Source organism: Podarcis erhardii (genome assembly GCF_964252035.2).
Source record: "Podarcis erhardii genome assembly, chromosome: Z".
NCBI lineage: Eukaryota > Metazoa > Chordata > Lepidosauria > Squamata > Lacertidae > Podarcis > Podarcis erhardii.
Window position 1 is genome coordinate 47,841,842 of NC_138504.1, and position 22,746 is coordinate 47,864,587.

A 22,746-nucleotide genomic window follows, 5' to 3' on the forward strand; every position below is an offset into this window, starting at 1 on the left:
CCTAGAATGCAAGCAGAGGTATTCTGGCTCATACCTGGAAGCAGAGCTGACCCCACTATGAGCCAAGGTGAGCCACCAAGCTTGGGTGTGGGACTTGGGGGCACCTTTCAGACCAGCAGATTTCTGGGGTCCTTCAAGCCTCCAAGATTTGGCTATTGAGCCCTTTCCAGCCAACTCACCTGCCTCCTCCATTAGAAATTAAGCCTAACATGCTCTTTTTCCCACCTCCTGTTGGGAGTGTCAGCAGGAGCCAATGAGGAGGCAGCAAGTTTACATCTCCTGCTTGTTTACTTGTCAAGGTGAGGTCCAGCTAGAAGAATGGAAAGCATGTTTGTGTGCCTGCCCCGCCCGCCCCGTGTATGAGTCTAGCTGCAAGTGCCATTCTGCTCCAGGCTGGTGTGTGTCTTAGGAGGAAGAACAGCACTTCCCACTACCCACCTAAAATTTTCTCATTTTCTCTTCAACATGAAACTACCAGACACTTTTTATTTATTTCTATTTATCTGCCCTCCAGTACTGATGGCGCTACAGTACTCTGTTTTATCCTCCCAGCAACCTCGTGGGTTAAAGTAGTATGAGAGATGGGGGCTCAATGCAAAGCCACTTCTTCAGCCTCATAGCTGAGCTGGAATTTGAACCCCACTTCAACATACAACAACAACAACATTTATACCCCACCCATCTGGCTGGGTCCCCCCAGCCACTCTGGGTGGCTTCCAGCAGAATATTAAAATACAATGATTCATCAAATATTAAAAGCTTCCCTAAACAGGGCTGCCTTCAGATGTCTTCTAAAAGTCAAATAGTTGTTAATTTCTTTGACATCTGACAGGAGGGTGTTCCACAAGGCTGGTGCCACTGCTGAGAAGGCCCTCTGCCTGGTTCCCTGTAACTTCGCTTCTCACAGTGAGGGAACTGCCAGAAGGCCCTCTGCACTGGACCTCAGTGTCCGGGCTGAACGATGGGGGTGGAGACGCTCCTTCAGGTATACTGGGCCGAGGCCGTTTAGGGACTTAAAGGTCAGCACCAACACTTTGAATTGTGCCCAGAAACGTAAACTATAGTGAGTCCAACACATCAGGGATGGCCGCTCTGTTGCCCTCCAGATGTTGCTGGACCACATTTCCTATCATCACTGATCATTAGCTGTACTGGTAGGTGCTGATGGAAATTAACAATACAGTGGTACCTTGGGTTAAGTACTTAATTCGTTCCGGAGGTCCGTTCTTAACCTGAAACTGTTCTTAACCTGAAGCACCACTTTAGCTAATGGGGCCTCCTGCTGCTGCCGTGCTGCCAGAGCACGATTTCTGTTCTCATCCTGAAGCAAAGTTCTTAACCTGAAGCACTATTTCTGGGTAACCTGAAGCGTATGTAACCCGGGGTACCACTGCTCCCGAGGTGCAGTAATAAAACTGCTAGCGTGTTTGCAAAGCTAAGCAGGGCCCGGTGTGGTTTCAAATTGGATGGAGGATCACATGTTGAGATTCCTGCATTGTAGGGGTTGGACTTGGTGACCCTCGGAGTCCCTTCCAACTCTAAGATTCTGTGATTCTGTAGCCGGAAGGCCACAAACTTCTCATCTGCGTTCTGTGCCGCAGGTTGTGTTGATCTTATTCTGCCCAGTAGAGGGCAAGCCACCCCAGTTCCTGCAATACCATGAGAGTGTAGCTGGCCAAATATTGAGCTTTCATCTGGAAATGCCATTTGTTCATTGTGTTAGCCTTGAAAGAGATTTTCTCACACCCTGAGATGAGGGCTTTAAGAGAGGAGCAAGTACAGATGTCCTCTTTTGAGGCATCTTGAAATTCTGTCGCTTGTTCGCTGATGTGAGGCAGAGCAGACTCCTCTCCTCAACGAGCCTCGCCTGCTGCTTCTGGATTGCATTGCATCTGTTTCTGGCCAAGTAGAGATCTACTTGACTCCCCATTTGACTGAACCTCCTGGAACTTCTCTCTTTTAAAGCGGAGATGTTCAACCTGGGCGCTGAAGATATTTACCTAGTTCATGATGACCTGGACAAGTCCTTGGGAAAGGTCGCCCTGAAGCTGGGAGGCAGCGCAAGGTAACTCTTCATAATTATGAAGCTCCCCATGTACAGAGTGCATAATAATAATAATAATAATAATAATAATAATAATAATAATAATTTTTATTATTTATACCCCACCCATCTGACGGTTGCCCCAGCCATTCTGGGCAGCTTCCAACATATACAAAAACATGATTAAACATTAAACTTTGAAAAGCTTCCCTATACAGGGCTGCCTTCAGATGTCTTCTAAAATTTTTATAATTATTTATCCCCTTGACATCTGATGGGAGGGCGTTCCACAGGGTGAGTGCCACTACCAAAGGGGCCCTTTGCCTGCTTTGATGTAACTTCACTTCTCACAGTGAGGGAACTGCCAGAAGGCCCTTGGAGCTGCATCTCAGTGTTCAGGCTGGACGAGGGGGTGGGTAGAGACCCTTCTTCAGGGCTACAGGGCCAAGGCCATTTCGGGCTTTACAGGTCAGCACCAACACTTTGAATTGTGCTTGGAAACGTACTGGGAGCCAATGTAGGTCTTTAAGGACTGGTGTTATATGGTTCCAGCGGCCACTCCTAGTCACCAGTCTAACTGCTGCATTCTGGATTAGTTGTACTTTCCGAGTCACCTTCAAACGTAGCCGCACATAGAGTAGTAGTCCAAATGGGAGACAACCAGGGCATGCGCCAGTCTGGCGAGACAGTGCGCAGGCAGGTAGATGGAGCTGTGTCCAGTTGGCCTGGGCACAGAATTAACCTGTTTTAATGCAAAGGGGAAGAGCAACATGTGTGTGAGATCAGTGGAGTGTGTGTGGATGGGGGACTGATGTTGATTTCTGGATGAGAAAAGTGTGGGGATAGAGAAGCTGTATGTCCTTCTAGATCAGTGGTTCTCAACCTGTGGGTCCCCAGATGTTGTTGGACTACAACTCCCTCATCCCTGAGCTCTGGCCTTGCTAGCTAGGGGTGATGGGAGTTGTAGTTCAACAACATCTGGGGACCCACAGGTTGAGAAAGGCTGGTCTAGATGCTGCTGGACTCCCAACTCCCATCAGCCCAAGCCAGCATGGCCAGGGATGGTGGAAGCTGGAGTCCAGCAACATCAGGAAGGACACAAAGGCCAGCAGTGGATGGTGCCAGTGCAGAGACAGCTAATTCTAATTTCATCCCCATCCTCCTCCCTCCGGAGTTCTGCAAGGACAAAAGTGAGGCTAAGCAGGAAGAAACTGACCAGCCATGCTGCCCCCTAGACTGGTTGTAAGATGGTAAGTAGGTAGGGGCTGGCATGGGGCATGCAGAGGTTCATGGGGCTGTGCCCCATTTGCCCAAACCAACCAGCTTCCATTGTTTGTTTCTGACAAGGGATTCTGTGTCTTGGCAGCCACGGGACAAAGTAGAAATTTTGCCAGTGTGCCTTTTTTTTGACAGGAAGAGACAGTGAAGCCGCCCACAGCTGTTAAACTTCTGTACTGTTAGATGGCTGCTTCAAGGCACAGTGCCTCTCTTAGGAAAAGGACAGCCACCCCTGTCCTCAAACAGCTTGTTCAGCGTTTTTGGGAATCTTCTGGACGAGAGGATGTAAATGTTTCTTGGCCCCGTCAGGAATAGGGTTCTTTTGTAGAGAGACTGACCGGAGGCTTAGATGCCTTGCTTCTTTTCTTTCAGAGGTCATAACGGAGTCCGTTCCTGCATCAGCTCCCTGAAATCTGATGTGAGTTGCCGCTTTGGTTCACCCGCGTACCACCAAAGAGGACCGATCTTCATTTATTACCGTGACATGAGGTCTTGGTAGTCATCCAAGGATGGGATTCTCGCATATTAGCAGCCGTGTCTGTCTGGAGCTCAGCTTACACCGGGCGAGAACCCTTGCATGTTTCATGCTTGGCCCCAGGCCGGGGGTGGTGGAGGAAGGAGGTTATTTCAATTGGAAGCAGATGGCTGGCTGCAATCCCAGGACGCCAAACTAAAAAACATTGCGGCCTTCGTGGATTGCTCTGTCTCCTTGCTAAGCCATAGCCAAAGTTTCTGTCTAGCCAAAGGGCAAAGGCTGGAGGAGACTTTGCAAGCTTGCAAAACCCACAGAGTCGCTGCCAGAGAGAATAACAGACCCTGTATAGAGGAATTATTCACAATTCCTATCAAAGGAGGAAAATCCAATCTTGTAACCAGTCCTTTGTTGGACCATACTGGTTTTATTGTTTTATTGGTGTCTTTTTAAAGATGGAATGAATTCAAGACTGTTGGGTTGGCTTGAAAGCTTGTTACTTCTAATACCAGTTGTTGTCAGATATTTGACTGACTTCATCAGGTTTATGAGGGATTTGCTTTCTCGTCTGACTCATTTATTTTTAGCTTGCATATAGGATTTGAATCCCCCCTCTCTTTTGCCACAAATGACTTTGAAAACAATGTTCTATTGATAGGATTCACATTAAGATGGTTTTCATTTTTTAATTCAGGGATTCCTATGTGAAGATTTGAGCATGGCTTCACTTAAGTCCCAATAACTTGAAGGCGAGCAAATCACAATAATCTTTATCTAAATCTAAGCCTATGTGCTTTAAAATAAAATAAAAATGAAAGCAGCAAAATACAACAGCCCCAGAAAACCAAATAAAAAGACTTCAGATATTCCTTAAAAGTATGAGATGATAGGTGGGAGGCAAAGCCTGTCTTGAAATTACAGCAATGCATGTACCCAACCAAGAGAAGTGCTGAATCTCAGTAGCAGAGCACCTGCAGGGCAAACACCTGTGAATTGAAGCAGGTGGCGCTGTGGTCTAAACCATCGAGCCACTTGGGCTTGCTGATCGGAAGGTCGGCGGTTCAAATCTCCATGATGGGGTGAGCTCCCGTTGCTCTGCCCCAGCTCCTGCCCACCTAGCAGTTCGAAAGCACACCAGTGCAAGTAGATAAATAGGTACCACTGTGGGGGAAAGGTAAACAGCATTTCCATGCGCTCTGGTTTCTGTCACGGTGTTCCATTGCGCCAGAAGCGGCTTCGTCAGGCTGGCCACATGACCTGGAAAGCTGTCTGTGGACAAACGCTGGCTCCCTCGGCCTGAAAGCGAGATGAGCACTGCAACCCCATAGTCACCTTTGACTGGACCTAACTGTCCAGGGGTCCTTTACCTTTTTACCTTAGGAGAATGTTGGAAAATTCAGGAGAGATGAAAGCAAGTGCTTCTTTAAGCAGCACCTAGTTAAGCTATGGTAACCTAGTTAACCATGTAAGATGAGAGTGCTGCTCTTGTGCTTGCATCCTGCTTGCGGGTTTCCCAAAGGTATCTGTTCAGCCCCTGTGAAAACAGGATGCTAGACTAGATGGACCATTGCCCTGATCCAGTAGGCTCTTCCTATATTCTTATGTAATTCTTAGAAGTAAAGCTTCAAGCCTGCCTCAATAGTCTGCTGATTAGTAAAGGCAACCCCTGATCCCCCTTGTGCTGCCTGAGAGGTAACAGCAGAGTGAGAAGAAGGAGGCGGAGAGGTTACTTTTTGGAAATTGCCTCTCAGGGAAGATGAGTGAGGGTAGGGCAGGGTTGAGAGAAGCAGCTGCTCCTCACCCCCAGGTCTCTATCCCTCCTCTCCTCTCCCCTCCCCAAGCTTATTTGAAGAGGCATGGAAAGAAAGTTGTTGTTTAGCCATTTAGTTGTGTCCAACTCTTCGTGACCCCCTGGACCAGAGCACGCCAGGCACTCCTGTCTTCCACTGCCTCCCGCAGTTTGGTCAAACTCATGCTGGTAGCTTCGAGAACACTGTCCCACCATCTCGTCCTCTGTCATCCCCTTCTCCTTGTGCCCTCCATCTTTCCCAACATCAGGGTCTTTTCCAGGGAGTCTTCTCTTCTCATGAGGTGGCCAAAGTCTTGGAGCCTCAGCTTCAGGATCTGTCCTTCCAGTGAGCACTCAGGGCTGATTTCCTTAAGAATGGATGTGTTTGATCTTCTTGCAGTCCATGGGACTCTCAAGAGTCTCCTCCAGGACCAGAATTCAAAAGCATCAATTCTTCAGCGATCAGCCTTCTTTATGGTCCAGCTCTCACTTCCATACATCACTACTGGGGAAACCATAGCTTGAACTATATGGACCTTTGTCAGCAAGGTGATGTCTCTGCTTTTTAAGATGCTGTCTAGGTTTGTCATTGCTTTTCTCCAGAAAGTACTTGGGCATAGTAAGAACTTAAGAGCCTGGCTGCTGGATCAGGACAATGCCCCATCACGTCCAGCATCCTGCTCTCCCAGTGGCCAAACAGATGCTGCAGTAGGAAGCCTGTAAGCAGAACCTAAGCGCAACAGCATTCTCCCCACTTGCGGTTCCTAGCAACTGGCATTCAGAAGTAGTGGAGAGAGAACTTAGCCATCACAGCTAGGGGCCACTGGTAGCCTTATCCTCCATGAATTTGTGTCTTTTAAAGCCATCCAAGATGGTGGTCATCACTGCCTCTTAGGGTAAAATATTCCTTAGGTGGACTATGCATTGTGTAAAGAAGCACTTTCCTTTGTCTGTCTGGAATCTTCCAGCGTTCAGCTTGCTTGCCAGAGTTCTAGTGCAGTGAGAGAGGGAGAAAAACCTTTCTTGCTTCACTTTCTTCATGCTAGGAACTATCTTCTACTCCTCTATCATGTATCTCCCCTGCCCCACACTCACCAGCAAGTGAGGGTTGGGCAGGTTAAACACCAAGACTGTCATCTGCCACTCTCAAACCATAAGAATTGGGTCACTTCTGTTCAGTCCAAAATACGCAGCCTCAACGTAGACACAACAGCAAACTATGGTTAAGGAAGCTTAACAGTCTTTTCACATGTTGACAGAAATGACCAAAAATCAAATAAAAAACCATGGTTTACAGTCATGTGGGAAACCGTACTCTGAAGCCAGTATTTGAAATTTGCAAACCATAGTTTGATGTGCTGTCTGAATTGACTGACAATCGTTACAACAGTTGCCTCACCTTGGGAGGCCACCACACCAAAGACCAGAGCTCTGAGCAGGTGGGAAATGAAAGCAAGCAAGCAAACTGTTCTGAACTGTAGGTTGTATGACTGTGGTTGTACATTTGGAAGCTATAACCATGGTTTGGGTTATGAAACTGGTTAGGGCAAACCATGGTTTGGTGTGTCTGCTGTTGGATCCAAACACATGATAACTGGTATGCACTGCACCAGCAATTCTAGTGTATGTTATTGGGCAGAACAAAACCAACTCCCCCCTTTCTTTCTCTCTCTCTCTCTCTCTCCCCCCCCCCTTCAGCGTATGGTCCGACTCAGGATAGGGATCGGCCGTCCAGTGGGAGAAGCTGCTGTGGAACACTACGTATTGGGCAGGTTCACCAGAGCTGAGCAAGAGATCTTACCACAAGTCTTTGAGCAGGCAGTCACAATGCTGCTGGGACACATCCTGCAGAGGAAGAGCAGCCCAGGGACTCCAATCACTTCTGGGACACCAGCCAAGACACCTCTTGGGATGGAAGGCGCATAGCAATCATGAATGCTTTGGGTGTTTGTGAGCCTGTGTTCCCAGAAAGAAAGTATTTGGGGGCTTCTGATTGCCAGAACTTGTGACCTATGAACACATCTGAACCCAGAATTACTTGGGAGTAGGATGGGCAGGCAGTGCCCAAGATTCCTGAAGGGAACTGAGAGGGGGAAGGCAAACCACCAGAACCGAGCAAATGGATGTTATCAGAGAAACAGCAAGTCTAAGGCTATGGATATTCCATGTTTATGTGATCTTACCATGCATTGCCTTGCTACCTGGAGTATCCCCCAAATCACAGCTTTCAGGGGGAAAACAATCCTTCTAGTCCTCATGAAAGCCAGGATTCAAATCACGTGGGCAGCAAGCACCTGGTTGTCACTACTAATTTGCCTTCGGTAAAGCTGGAGTTGGGGGGTAGGGGCGTCAGTGCTTTGTACCTTGCCCCTCCATGATGGGAGAACAAATGGCGCAAAATAAGAAAATGCATGTTTAATTTGCATAATTTCTTCTTTTATTCCACACCCCCCCCCCCGGAACATTGAGTCAGGGTGGGATTTACCAGTTTTATCACTGGAGTGGACTGCTTACCACTCTGAGTGATGGGGCGGAGGTCCAAAGTTCGCTTTCTCTCGCCTGTGCCTTTCAGCTGCCTCGGAGCAAGTTCCCACTCACAAAAGCCCAGATATTAACCCTTCTTTTGAGTAATACAGCTGGCTAAGGGCTCCCCCTAGGACAGGGGTGGGAATCCTCAGTCCCAAAAAGCCTCTTGGGCCTCTTTATCTGTCCCTTGAACCTCTCTGCAGACCACTCTCTCTTCCCCCAGGCTTCACCACCCTTGCTTTGCAGCTGCCTTTTGTGTTTTTGCCTGGCTGGAATGTGCCCTTGAACCTGTGGCAATGCTTCTTTCTTGTCTAGGCTGTGGGTCGAGTCAAAGGCAATGTCTTCCCATGTCTTTGCTGGGTAAGTCAAGTGCAGGCAGCAAAATGGGTTAGGGTGTAGAATAGGAATTGTTGACTCAGGCCCAAACTGGGTCCAAAGCGCTCCACATATTTCTGGTCACCCAACTCCCATTTTCCCTGACCACAGGGTGCCACTGGAGAAAACTCTCTGGGTTCCTGTGAGGATAAGATGGGGAACATAAACTCAGTCTCAGTATTCAGCCCTGAGCTCCTTGGATGAGAACTGAGCCACAGGGCCACTACAGATGTCGTATTTTTTCCTTGTGTGTTCCTGATCATTTGTGCCTATGACAGTATGAGGGTGGTTATACATAAGCCCATTTCCATGGCTGTTTACACCTGCAAATGTTACAGGGTGGACATACAGTTTCGCTTCTAATCAGTGCACATCATGTAGCTTCCTGCTGAAAAATCGCAACCTCCTATACCACAAATGTTCCAAAGCTGGTGTTTTTGTCCTGCTTTTGTTATGCTGCAGTGCAAAGGGGGCCCTCTGGACTGCAATAATGCAACAAAACATCTCATAAGCTTTGCAGGACAACTAACAAGGTGGAATGATGAACAGTCTAGTATAATTCCACCATTACAGTGGTACCTCGGGTTAAGAACTTAATTTGTTCCGGAGGTCCATTCTTAACCTGAAACTGTTCTTAACCTGAAGCACCACTTTAGCTAATGGGGCTTCCCGCTGCTGACGTGCCACCGCTGTGCGATTTCTGTTCTCATCCTGAAGCAAAGTTCTTAATCCAAGGTACTGTTTCTGGGTTAGCAGAGTCTGTAACCTGAAGCATCTGTGATCTGAAGCACCTGTAACCTGAAGCATCCATAACCTGAGGTACCACTGCAATGCACTTTTGTTGCAACAAAGACCTTAATTGGGAGGAAGTGCATTGGTGGGGAGGAACGTCCCCCCTTCTCCTACTCCTCATGACAAGCTGCAGTGATTACTTGTCCCAGATCTCCAAGCCTAGTAATTCCCAATCTGTGTAGCATGAGAGAGTGTGGGCATTTTGCAGGGTACCATGTGAATGAAATAATTTTAAAAGCTTTTTGTGAGCTTCCAGTACACTCACCCATAGACAAGGCTCCCTGATAATGCACAAAACAGGAGGGTGTGTGCAAAACAGCTTCCCCCCCCCTTTTTCTTTGGGGGTAGCCTTTATGGCTGAGGAGTGGCAGGTGGGTTGTTGTTTGTTTTTAAATGCTTTATATACAGAAATAAAATAGTTTCCTCACACCTGTAAAGAGTAAACCTTGAGTATAAGGGTTGAAGTGTGTCTTCCACTTTAATTCAGAAAGGAAGAAGAAGGTGGGAGCATATATCAGCTACCAGAAAGGCCAGAGGCCTCCTATCCTAGCTGGATCCCACTTCACAAAGACCTGTTGTCATGCGGGAGCAGTGTGGTGGCCTTGCCCTAGGAAATCCACCCAGCCTCGGAACGTGGTTGGGTTAGAGGGCTGTTTGTGCCTCCTCCTCTGTTTGCTTTCCATTTCTGACTCAAAACAGCTCAGTGGGTCTGTAACTTTCCTCAGACTGTTCTGCACTGACCTATTGGGATATAAAAGTCCTCAGAATTCCACCTGGAGTATCATTATCTCTTGGAGGGATAGGTGCTGATGCAAAATGAGAATACTGCATAAAGGGTTGCTTCTTCTCCATTCACTATTCGTCCATTGGCTGCTGTGTAGCCAGTTTCTTACAGACAGCTTTCTCTTGTGGTTTGGTCTCTTCCTCTTTCAGCTCCGTTCTCCATGCTGCTATTAAAGGCTATGGGGGAAAGGGCAGGTGTTCAGGCTAGGGGTCCACACCCCTCACAATTTCACAGATGAAAACACGGATAAATGTACTCATAAAAACAGGACCAGGCCTGAGGCAGAGGAGAAGGGTAGTTCTCCACAAAACGATTTGACAGAATAGCACCTGGACACATTTATTTATCAGGCACATTTATATACTATTCTTGGCATAGACAATCTGAGGATGCTTTGGAAATTTTGTGGTTTTTTTAAAGAACAAAGGTGGGAATCTGGGCCAGCCTACCCTACCTCATTGGGTTGTTGTGAGGATAAAAACTACAAGCCCCCTTGAGTTCCTTGGAAAGGGTATAAAAGGTGGGATAGAAAAGTAAAAATGGATGAAAATAAAATAAACACTAGGCTGTGTGCAGCCCATACAGCTCTGTCACCCCAACAGAAGGGAAAGGCTTGTAAGGTCACATCCATACTATGCATTTTTAAAGCAGTATTATACCACTTCAACGGCCGTGGCTTCTCCCCAAAGCATCCTGGAAACTCTAGTTGTTAAGGGTGCCAAGATTTGTTAGGGAAGAGAACCATAACACATGGAGGTTCCCAGGAATCTTTGGGGGCAGCCATGACAGTTTATTTGTTTACTGTTAAATCCCACCTTTTCTCCTAAGAGTTCAAGCTGGCACACACGCTTCTCTCTGTCCATTTTATCCTTGCAACTACCCTGGCTGATAGACCGGGGGCAGCAAATTCCATGCATGTCAGGCATTATTGCTCCAGCCTTCATTTCTGCAAGTTGCTTCCTGGAAGCCATGCTGTTGCCTAGGTTTTGGTTATTGCTTCCCACCTGGGGGCCAATAAGTCCTGATTCCCCACTCACCTCTGTGGCACTAGCGTACGGCCGGACAGTATCCTCACGGACCTGGGAGACGTTGCTCAGAGATGGCATACTGTGGACAGCATGGGTCCCTGGGATCTTGGCAACATTCATGTGTGACATGATGCGGGAAGGCTTGATAGCAGAGAGGCTGAGAAACAAATATCTACAGTTCCATACCAGTTTGCGAATTTGCTTATTTATTTTACAAAACGTTCCTGTGGAAATTCAGCAGCATTTTCCTGCCAATTTCCCCTAACGCTCAAGATTTCTACATGCAGTTCTGCCTAACCCACACATTTTCCCAGAAAATGAACCCAAAATGTGGTTCATTTTGTGCATGTGCTTTCCACTGGTGTATATTCTGTTTCTACACATGCTTTTCTCTCTAGAACATGTATTTTTGGCTGGAGAACTACACTGCAGAATTGAAAGAAGCGTGAATTTTGAAGAGTGGCTGCGTTTCGGTTCATGCACTGTTTCAGAAAGTGCAACTTTCAAGGTTGTTCTGAGGCAGCACTGGAGCCCATCTAGGCTTGTAAAAATAAAACCCATGCGCCGGAAGGAGTGTGGTAATGTGACTTCCTTTTTCCATGCATGACTTCCTTTTTCCACACAGTAGCATGAGAGTTCTGGGATGAGACATTTGAATCACGTGTACATCTTTGGAGCAGACCCTTGCACTCCTCATTAGACATTAATATGCATAAGGACCCAATCTGCATTTTATTAACAGCAGCCAGGCTTGTAATGTTTGGGAAGTGGCCATTTCAGATCAAGGCATTGAATATAGAATTTTGGCAACCTGTGGCTCCCCCCTTTTTTTTTCATGTGCTAATAAAGGAGAGAGACCTTTTCATCCTCTTTCATCTCAGGAATGCCTGTGGATACGATTATGTACACTGATAACTTCCACGCTAAGCAGAGGCACAGAGTTTCACCCAACATTGGGGGTTTCCCATCATGGGCGCCATGACGTTGTTGAGGCCTCCCACTGCTGCCACGAGGCTCAACAAGGGCTGTTACTGCAGGGCCTGGCCCCTCCATATTGGAGGGGCTCATCCCAACAAACTTTGCAGAGGCTGAGTACATCTCAGCCCTATAGAATTGGTGCCTATAATGTTAAGCTTATATTGGGAATTGGCATATGACCTATGATTGCTGTAGACTGGATAGACTGGAATTATTGTCTTTGGTAAGACTATTTCCTTGGATATTAGAATCATAGAGTTGGAAGTCATCCTCAAGGCTCATATAGTCCAACCCCCTTATTATGTATACAAATTAAAAATTTAATGGTGGGGGAAGAAAGTGTGGATTCCGCAGTTTTGTCTTCCTGTGCTATTTGAATCAAGTTTCCTCTTCCATTCCTATGAGGCAGCTATCTATATTGTATTGCTTCCTTTCACTAAGTAGCTCTGCCTGCTTGTCATTTTACAAGAACGTAACAGGCGGTGGCGGGACGCGGGTGTCCCTGTGGGTTAAACCACTGAGCCTCTTGGGCTTGCCGATCAGAAGGTCGGCGTTTCGAATCCTTGCGACGGAGTGAGCTCCCGTTGTTTGGTTCCTGATCCTGCCAACCTAGCAGTTCGAAAGCACGTCAAAGTGCAAGTAGATAAATAGGTACCGCTCCGGTGGGAAGATAAACAGCATTTCCATGCACTGCCGTGGTTCACCAGAAGCGGCTTAGTCATGCTGGCCACATGACCTGGAAGCTGTACACCGGCTCCCTCGGCCAGTAAAGCAAGATGAGCGCCACAACCCCAGGGGTACCTTTACCTTTACCTTTACCTTTACCTTTACCTTTACCTTTACCTTTACCTTTACCTTTACCTTTACCTTTACCTTTACCTTTACCAGGCGGTGGCACCCCTCCCAACCCTCATGGATCTCATCCCCTTTTTCTCTTACCTGCTGCCCTCCGTGGTGGTGGTAGGTTTGAACACCTTGCTCTCTACATAGAGAGTCCGGAGAAGCTGATTGGCCTCGATGCGTGCGATGCTTCTGTTCAGGAGATTCAAGGTGGCTTGCAGCACATCATTGCGCCTTAAGTGGAACATCACGTCAAAATGGCCATCCTCATCCTCATCAGATGGGCGTTCCTGTGGGAGTGAAGAGGAAGAACGCAGCTGCAAAACCCTCTTAGATTCCCACCATATTTGTTTCCCACACTTCAAATAAAATGCAAAGTTTGAAGTGGGCAAGTATGTGATCCCAGTTTGCCCAGCCCAAATGCTTACAGGAAGCAGACAGTTTAGGTTAGCTCATAGAATTGTAGCCAACCCCTTGCTCAATGCAGGACCTACAAAGAAGGAGATTAGCAAGAGTTTGGCTTTTACTAGCTTGATCCTGTTTACAGAATGGAAGATGGCAGGATCTCCTCTATGGAAAGATGGTTTCAGGCACCAGACCTCTTGGCAAACCAACTCTGTGTTACAAAGATTTCTGCAGATGTGACATGAAGGCTGGAAACATCATCCCCACAGTGTGGGAATCACTTGCAAATGACCACAGTGCCTGCAGAAGAGACAGGTTGTGCATCCTTAGCAGTAACCAGAGAAGGAATGACTACTGGGATGAGCGCAGAGAAAATAAATGCCTGAGTGCACCTACAGCAGCACAACTGGACACATTCCTTTGCCCCAGCTGCAACAAAACATGTCTCTCCCATATCAGTCTCTACAGCCACAGCATGTGCTGTAACTCTCTGATGGTTTGACTTCATCCCCAAAGGTGCACTCCTCCATTGTCTCCCGAGACAGACAACTCAAATGCAAAGAGATGCAATACTGACCCATAAAAATCATCCAAAGCTCATAAGGCCAATCAACTTGGATTTTCTTAATGTAGCAAAAGGTCTCAAAACCCTCCCAACAGTGTCCCTATATTCCCAGACACTCACCAGCAGCACTTCCCTGAGGCCCTGGGCAGTGTGCCTGAGGATTCTTTCAGCATTCAGCCGCAGCTGATGCTCCTCTTCAAGTGCCTTCGATTGACTTTCCTCTTCACTGCTTTTCCGTTGCATCTCCTGCCTCTGCAGAGTCAGCTCCTCTCTGAGTGGGGCAGGAGAAGGCCAGACCAGGAATAGAAGCAAGACAGTTAGTCGACAACCAGCAGCGCCTAACCAGGAAAGAAGCCTGGGCAGTTAGTTCAGTGAAAAAACTGACTCTGGCTCGAGAGAGAGAGAGAGAGAGAGAGAGAGAGAGATGCCTGTACTAACTTTAGTGCCATGTTCTGCTGCTCCAGCACCTCATTGGTCTCCCGTGTTTGGGCCATGACCTTCTTCATCTCCAAGTACTCTTCCACCTGCGCCTGCAGCTCCTTGCACTTGTTGGTGAGCATCCAGATCATCTGTGTACCAAATATGCACATGTGAGCATACCTGTCACATACACAGGTGATCAGCAGCCTGCATTCTGCCTTCAGCTGGGTGTGGAAAGGCTCAGCACCATTTGAATATAATATAGTAACTAATATCAGCAACCTGATGCCCTTCCGGTAATGTTGGACTCCAACTCCCATCATCCCCAGCCAGGATGGGCAAACTTGGGGATGATCGGAGTTGGAGTCTAGTAACATGAGAGGCACAAGGTTGGGATGTTAGAGGCAGCCCTGTTTAGGGAAGCTTTTAATGTTTAAAAGGTTATTGTATTTTAGTGTTTTGTTGGAAGCCGCCCAGAGTGGCTGGGTAAACCCAGCCAGATGGGCGGGGTATAAATAATAATAATAATCATCATCATCATCATTATTAATCATTTTATTTTATTAAATATCTTTATTATGCCCTTTGCTTAGACACCTGGGCCTATTAGCTGGGTGGATTTACTCATGTGGTGCACAAAAGCATCAGCCCTGGATCATGTCACTGGCTCTTGTTATCCTGATGAGCAGAAAATGCAACATGGGAATCAGCTGCTGTTTTATTTTCATGGGTAGTCAATGTAGGGTCCTTCAGATGTTTTGGACTACAGTTCCCATCATCCCTGACCATAGACCATGGTGGTTGAGGCTGATGGGAATTTGTACAGAGGTGTCATGGTCCAAGGCTGTCCAATCAGCATGAAAGGGGAGCTTTCTAACCACTGAAAATAAGTATTCTCACCCTTTGTGCTGATTGGAGCCACTGAGGATGGACCACCAGGGTCACTCTGGAGAAGGTATGCAGGAAGGGCACAAAGGAGGAGGAGTTTGGCATGCTCCAAAGCTAAGCATTTAGCAACACTGAAAACAAAAGGAGCTTCAGTTTCAAGAGATTGGTGTGCAAGTTCTGTTACGTACAATGGAACTTCAGGGAAAGCACAACTTCAGTCACTCCAAAAGTACAGGTGAAACTCGAAAAATTAGAATATCGTGGAAAAGCTCCTTTATTTCAGTCATTCAACTTGAAAGGTGAAACTAATATATGAGATAGACTCGTGACATGCAAAGCGAGATATGCCAAGCCTTGATTTGTTATCATTGCGATGATCATGGCGTACAGCTGATGAAAACCACAAATTAACAATCTCAGAAAATTAGAATATTCAAGGAAATCAGCAAAACAAGGATTGCAAATCGAGCAAGATTGGACCACGGGGAAGTAGAAGCACATCTCGCTTTGCATGTCACGAGTCGATCTCATATATTAGTTTCACCTTTGAAGTTGAATTACTGAAATAAATGAACTTTTCCATTATATTCTAATTTTTCGAGTTTCACCTGTAGCTACTGGAGCACTCCAAATAATTTGTCCAGGTACATGATCAGAATACAGTAGATCTAGCTGGAAGGCAGTGCATGGAGGTTCTCATTGATTGTTGTTGTAAGAACGTAAGAGTCTGCAGGATCAGGCCAATGGCCCGTCTGTTCCAGCATTCTGTTCTCATAGTGGCCGACCAGGTGACCTAAAGGGAAACCAGGACCTGAGCACAAGAGCAACTTTCCCCTCCTGAGCTTTCCAGCAACTGGCATTCAGAAGCATCGCTGCCTCAAACTGTGGAAGCAGAATGTGACCATCCTGCCTAGTAGCCATTGATAGCCTTCTCCTCCCCTACGAATTTGTCCAGTCCTCTTTTAAACCATCCAAGTTGGCGACCATCACTGCCTCCTGTGGAAGCAAGCTCCATAGTTTAGCCAAATGCCACATGAAGAAGTGGATTGTATCTTTTAAAGATGATTGTATAATCTTAGAAGTGGATGCAGCTGTGAAGTTGTGTGGTTGTGACTACTTTGAAGGGAACTTCATACACTTCTGAATTACCCACTGTGTTATTGGAGTCAGAGTCTAACAGCATTCAGAAGGTACCATGCTGGCCCACCCCAAGCATAAATTGTGGCCCAGCCACAATTCTTACCTTCTGGTTGCTGAGGCTGTTCTGTGCCATCTTTGTCTCGTTTTCCTCCAGCAGCTCCAGCTGCTTCAGAGCTTCTGAGTGGGCTTCCTTGAGCCGTTCATTCTCTTGGAGGAGCTGGAGGCTCTGCTCGGTTATCTTGGTCAGCTGGAAGCTGATGGTGACATTCTCCCGGATGGTGCGCTTAGTGGTCTCTGCCATCTGGCTGTGGGCCACCTTGCGGAACTCAGCGGCCACCGCATTCACACGGTGCATCATCTCCTTCTTTAACCTGAGAGAGAGAGTAAGGAAGAAGAGAAGAAGAGAAGAAGAGAAGAAGAGGAGTTTGGATTTGATATCCCGCTTTATCACTACCCTAAGAAGTCTCAAAGCGGCTAACATTCTCCTTTCCCTTCCTTCCCCACAACAAACACTCTGTGAGGTGAGTGGGGCTGAGAGACTTCAGAGAAGTGTGACTGGCCCAAGGTCACCCAGCAGCTGCATGTGGAGGAGCGGGGAAGCGAACCCGGTTCACCAGATTATGAGACTACTGCTCTTAACCACTACACCACACTGGCTCACTATACCAGCATGGAGCTGGCAGTAGGCACAGCTCCTGGCCTTGCAGCTGGGAGGTGGCAAAGGCGGATTGGCCAGTGTCTGAGTCACCTTGGTCCAGTTGGAAGCCCTCTGGAAAGCATCCAAGGATCATCTATCCTACTGCCCCAGGCAACATGTGCCATTTCATGTCATTTGTAATTTCAGTACCATCATAAGGCTGCTGGATCAGGCCAAAGGCCCAACTCATCCAACATACTATCCTCACAATGGCAAACCAGGTACCTGTTTTCATGCTTTTCTGCATTACAGGATTCAAGGAATTTGCAATCCAGGAAATGACAAAATATACATTTTTTAAAATCACACTGTTGTCCTATAATAGGGGTGGGTAACCTTTCAACAGCTATGGCCATTCCTGGACCGATAAAGTCTTGCCACCATAGTTCATGCATCAGTTACTTCAAGACTGGATTTCTGCACTGTGTTCTATGTGGGGCTTCCCTCACACTCGATCTGGAAGCTGCAATTAGTGCAGAATGTTGCAGCAAGGTTGCTGACGGGAGTGAGGCCTTGTCGGCATATAACAGCCGTGCTCAAAGGTCTGCACTGATAGCCAATTTGCTACCAGGTCAAGTTCAAAGTGCTACTATTAGTACAAAAAGCCCTTAATAACTTGGAACCACCTTATCTGAGAGATCGCCTTACCCCACATGTGCCCACTTGACCACTTTAATAAGCAGAATTGGCACTACTACAAGTGCCACATAATACCTGTTCTGCATTTGTAAGAAATCGATCGCGGCACCTACACTTTGGAACCCCCTGCCTCTTGAGATTAAGCAGGTGCCTTCAATGTATTCTTTTTGACCTCTGCTAAAAACATTCCTGTTTCAACAATCCTATCTAGATGCTTAGAAAGGAGAGGTAATTTTAATCTGTTCTGGTAATTTAACTTTCATATGTTTGAAAGTAGGGTTGCACATTTTTCTTGATTTTACTGCTTTATTTTTTTTGGTAAACCACTTTGAGGTTTGTCTTGGGTTTTTTTGGTGGTTTTTTTCAACCAGTGAAATAAATAAATAAGAAACAAAAAGAGAGGTTGCCTTCAGCAAGCCAGCTATCGCCTGCTCTGACAGGCACTGGCTCTCCAGGTCTCTCACACCACTTGATATCTAGTCCCTTTCCATATACTGAATCTTGGTTACATTAGAACCCCTGATCTCTAGTTTCACAGTGGGGATGTCTGGGTTTGGATAGGCAGGCCATCTCAGCAGAGCATGTCTCCACCCCTGGGCCCGCCATTTTGCCTGTAGCTCTTCCCCTCACTACTCTGCCATTATATTGCTACCAGCTCTAGTTGGCTGAACCATGAGGTCATTGCAAATAAATAAATAAATAAGAACAAGAACAATACAGGTCTGCAAAGCCTGTGGTCAGCATGAGTTCCATCGTACTGAACAGCTGACACAATGGCGCCCTTGGTCAACCCCAACCTTCACTAACCTGGTGTCTCCCAGATGTTTCAGACTACAACTCACGTCAGCCCCAGCCAGCTGATGGGAGTTGTAATTCAAAGCATCTGGGGGGCACTAGGTTGGCAAAGGCTGGTCACCCCCATCCCACAGCACACACCTCTCTTTATCAATCACAGCTTTCCTCTCCAGGTTATAGATGTAATCCTTGTGGTCTTCTGCTTGCTTCTTCAGTTCTGCCTCGAGTTCGGCAAACTTCGACATGATCTCATCTTTGTGGATCCTAAAATCCTCCAGGGCAGCCAGCTTGCCACCTAGCGACCAGAAATTCTGAATTTAGGCAACCCCCTTAGGCCCCAGTCAACATACTAGAGTATGAGCATAGCCAGCTCAATATATTTTGCTACCTGAGGTGAACAAGGAAACAGTGCCCATCCCTGTAACCTGTTATGCAGAGGTAGATTGCCCCTGAACCTGGGGGCTCTGTTTCTTTCCCTTTGGTTTTCTAAGTACAGAGAGCCTGGCCAGGCAGCCAAGTGATCAACTTGGCTGCCCATCTGAGGAGGCCTCCATGTGCCAGGATGGCACTCGTTTGCCCACCCCCCCTTGTCTGCCTGCCTCTACCTACCCTTTTGCCGCCCAAGTGACCTCACCTCAGGAGTGCCATGGAGAAATTTGTTCCCTCAGCCAGGTCTTGCACCTGGTCTGACCACCTGACTCACCAGGGCAGCTGCCACCCATCCCCACACCCCTCTAGGCCTGTTTGGGATCTAACTCCTTCCTTGTGCCCAGTTGCTAAAAAGAGGTCTCAGTAGGGGCAAGAAAGAGAGGTGCAGCCATGTTCTTCTCCTTGGCACCGTCCCCTGGAGCACTTCTGAGATCTCTGCAAGGCAGGGAGGCAGGTGGGGCCCCAAATTGAAACCTGCTGCCCCTCCCCTCTCTGCCGCTGAAGCAACTACCTCATCAAGCCTCCTGGTAGTGCCAACCTAGGTGAGGGGGTTTATAGGAGAGACACATCCTCTTGCGCACGGGTAGTGCTTTTCTGACTACATAGCCAATGGCATTTGCAGCCTGGATTATGGAATTATGTACACATAGATTAGGAACAACAGAAGTACATGCTCTGATTTTACCTTCAGCATGCTTCAGAAGCCTGATGTCATTTTCAGTTAACTGAAAATAGAGTTTAAAAGTGGTGCAGATCCAAGGCAGGCACTGTGCTGGAAAGCAACTGAAAGCAATTCCTTTCTAGTGTGCTCTGCACAGGCACACTCCGCCTGTGGAGCTAAGCAGAGGAGCCTAAACCTCCTTCCCCTTTGCTTTTTCCAAAAAGCGGCCTGGCAGCCTTACTGAGGTTCATATTCTCAGAAGTCAGCTGATCCTTGGTCTCCTGGAACTCGTGCCTCAGCTGGCCTAGCTGGGCCTCAAAGGCGTCCTTCTCTGTGTCTTTGGCCTGCTGGAGTAACTGGAGCTGCTCCGTCAACTCTGCGATCTCGTCAACCCGCTGGTTGAGCGTCTTCTTCAGAAAGGACACAATCTCCTTGTTGTCATGGAGCATCTTCTCATATTCATTGCGGAAGATCTCCTCGCTCACCTGCATTTCATCCCATTTCTTCTGGTACCTAAGCAAAAGAAGATCAGTCAAGAGGCAGGAACCCAGAACCAGCTAACTTGACACCCACGAGCAGAGCCATTGAGATGAATGGGCCTAAGTTGGCCATGGCCCATTCATTACGATGGGTGCACTCCAAGTAGGGTTCACATTGGGCACCACCTTAGCATGCAGGAATCTAGCCTCTGCTCCAGTTGGCTCAGTCGGTAGAGCATGAGACTCTTAAATCTCAGGGTCGCTGGTTCAAGCCCCACATTGGGCAAAAAGACTCCTGCATTGCAGGGGGTTGGACTAGATGACCCTTGTGGTTTCTTCCAGCTCACTGATTCTTTGATACTTCAGCCCCCAAATCCTACCCTGATGGTACCAAGAAAGGGGATGCTTTCCGTATGCCCCATCTAAGGAGCAAATGCATAGCAAAGATTTGTGGAAGTCGGTGTCTATGCTCTGTTCCAGCTGCCCTTCCCTATACACCTCAGAGAATACAGTCTTCACACACACACACACACACACACACACACACACACACACACCTTTACCCACCGGGCTAGTCGCCCCTCCAGATCTCGGATCTGAATCAAGTAAAACTCCCGGCTGTGCTCAGGTACGATAGCATCATCCAGCTCTGGTTCCTTGGCAGCCTCTTCTTTCTTGCGCCCTCCTCCTCCTCCTTTCTTCTTGGGCGCCATTGGTGTTGCCGGGGTTTTCTCTTGCTGAGAGCGGGAGATTCAGGGATGGCGAGGTCGAAAGGGAATGCTGCCAGGGCCCTTTCAGAGGCAGAATGGTTGTGCTGTCACTAGGGTGGAGGAGATGTACATAGCAACAGTGCGAAGGGGGGCGTGCCCATCTGGAATGAAACCTTAAAGGGCCAGGAAACCTCCCTCAAAGACACCACAAGCAGTTCCCTTTCGTTTAGAAGGGATAGTATGGGAAACAGCCCTGCCAGAAAAATTAACCAATACAGTGGTACCTCGGGTTAAGAACTTAATTTGTTCCGGAGGTCCATTCTTAACCTGAAACCACTTTAGCTAATGGGGCCTCCTGCTGCTGCTGCTCCACCGCTGCACAATTTCTGTTCTCATCCTGAAGCAAAGTTCTTAACCCGAGGTACTATTTCAGGGTTAGCGGAGTCTGTAACCTGAAGCGTATGTAACCTGAGGTACCACTGTATACGCAAATGGATCCAGATAAAATCCACACTACACCTATAATCTATAATCTAATCTATAACTACTATAGAGTACAGTGGTACCTCGGGTTAAGTACTTAATTTGTTCCGGAGGTCCGTTCTTAACCTGAAACTGTTCTTAACCTGAAGCACCACTTTAGCTAATGGGGCCTCCTGCTGCCACTGCGCCGCCGGAGCCCGATTTCTGTTCTTATCCTGAAGCAAAGTTCTTAACCTGAAGCACTATTTCTGGGTTAGCGGAGTCTGTAACCTGAAGCAAATGTAACCTGAAGCATATGTAACCCGAGGTACCACTGTAAACAGAAACTCACACGGGGACAAATAGAAGAAGATGCCTTCACCCCGATATGGCTCCCCTTTATCACGTATACAGCCCAACAAGACAATGACAAGAATCCACCAATAGCATATGAATCAATATGGCTAACCTGATCCAAAACACCCACCCACCCCACTCACACACGAAAACAAAGATCACCACAGCCAATCACAAACAAACAACCACACCCTAGGCCAACCTCAACCTCTCTCACCACCAAAGGAACACAAGGGAACAGCACAAGCAACACTGACACCAAACCCCACACATACATTAAGCAAATTAGAAACATCACCTCCCCCCCCCTTTTCTTCCTAATGTAACCCTCAACAAATGAAATTGACCTATGGAAAATGTAACTTGAAAAAAGAGACACTGCACATACCTTTGTAAACCAAGAAAACTTTAATAAAAATATTAAACAAAAAACAAGGGTTTGATTCTCCTTTACTGTGAAGTCTGTGGACAGGGGCCTGGTTCCCACTGTGGGAAGGAATTATCACTTAACAACAACAACAACAACAACAACAACAACAATTTATTTCTATCCCGCCCTCCCTAGCTGAAGCCGGGCTCAGAGTGGCTAACAACAATAAAAGTAACACAGCATTCTAAAATCAATTCATTCTAAAATCAATTCAAAATCAAATTAATGGCAACCATTGGGCTAGAGTTCTGTGAGCATTACCGAAGGAGGGGGTCAGACTGTGCCTTGGCCAAAGACCTGGTGGAACAGCTCTGTCTTGCAGGCCCTGCAGAAAGATGTCAAGTCCCACAGGGCCCTAGACTCTTGTGACAGAGCGTTCCACCAGATCGGGGCCAGTGCTGAAAAGGCCCTGGCCCTAGTTGAAATCAATCTAACCTCCTTGAGACTCGGGACCCCCAAAGTGTTGTTATTTGTGGACCTTAAGGTCCCGTAAGTATGAGAGTCCTGGGCCGTATAGAGCTTTAAAGGTCAAAACCAGTGACTTAAACCTGACCTTGTACTCCACTGGGAGCCAGTGCAGCTGGTAAAGCAATGGATGAATGTGATCCATAAGGAGCCTCACCGCGGCATTCTGCACCCACTGGAGTTTCTGGGTCAGCTTCAAGGGCAGCCCCACGTAGATCAAGTTACAATAATCAAGACAGAAGGTGACCGTCGCATGGATCACTGTGGCCAGATCAGGGTGAGAAAGGTAAGGAACCAA

At 47.4% G+C, this 22,746-nt stretch overlaps 2 protein-coding genes across 3 annotated transcripts in view; one reads left to right on the plus strand and one right to left on the minus strand.

The window, feature by feature from the left end:
- Nucleotides 1-8,002, plus strand: part of PTRH1 (peptidyl-tRNA hydrolase 1 homolog) — a gene marked incomplete at its 5' end in the record, with an annotated part of 9,774 nt that extends 1,772 nt beyond the window's left edge. The window contains 3 exons of the mRNA XM_081847802.1: nt 1,966-2,065; nt 3,695-3,740; nt 7,282-8,002. Coding sequence (XP_081703928.1) covers nt 1,966-2,065; nt 3,695-3,740; nt 7,282-7,509 — 374 coding nt within the window. The 3' untranslated portion in view covers nt 7,510-8,002. The remainder of the gene's footprint in view (nt 1-1,965; nt 2,066-3,694; nt 3,741-7,281) is intronic.
- Nucleotides 8,003-9,735: 1,733 nt separating this feature from the next.
- CFAP157 (cilia and flagella associated protein 157) lies at nt 9,736-20,875 on the minus strand. Of its 2 annotated transcripts, XM_081847625.1 has the most exons (9): nt 20,592-20,867; nt 19,787-20,058; nt 18,597-18,750; nt 16,428-16,695; nt 14,315-14,445; nt 13,997-14,147; nt 13,006-13,196; nt 11,098-11,245; nt 9,736-10,236 (listed from the first exon to the last, which is right to left on the minus strand). In XM_081847625.1, the coding sequence occupies exons 1-9, from the start codon at nt 20,735-20,737 to the stop codon at nt 10,132-10,134; spliced, it is 1,566 nt and encodes a 521-aa protein (XP_081703751.1). In that variant the 5' UTR covers nt 20,738-20,867; the 3' UTR covers nt 9,736-10,131. The 2 variants fall into 2 exon arrangements, with proteins under 2 accessions (XP_081703751.1, XP_081703750.1); XM_081847624.1 differs by lacking the exon at nt 9,736-10,236 and having other exon boundaries at nt 10,331-11,245; nt 20,592-20,875.
- Nucleotides 20,876-22,746: the final 1,871 nt, after the last annotated feature.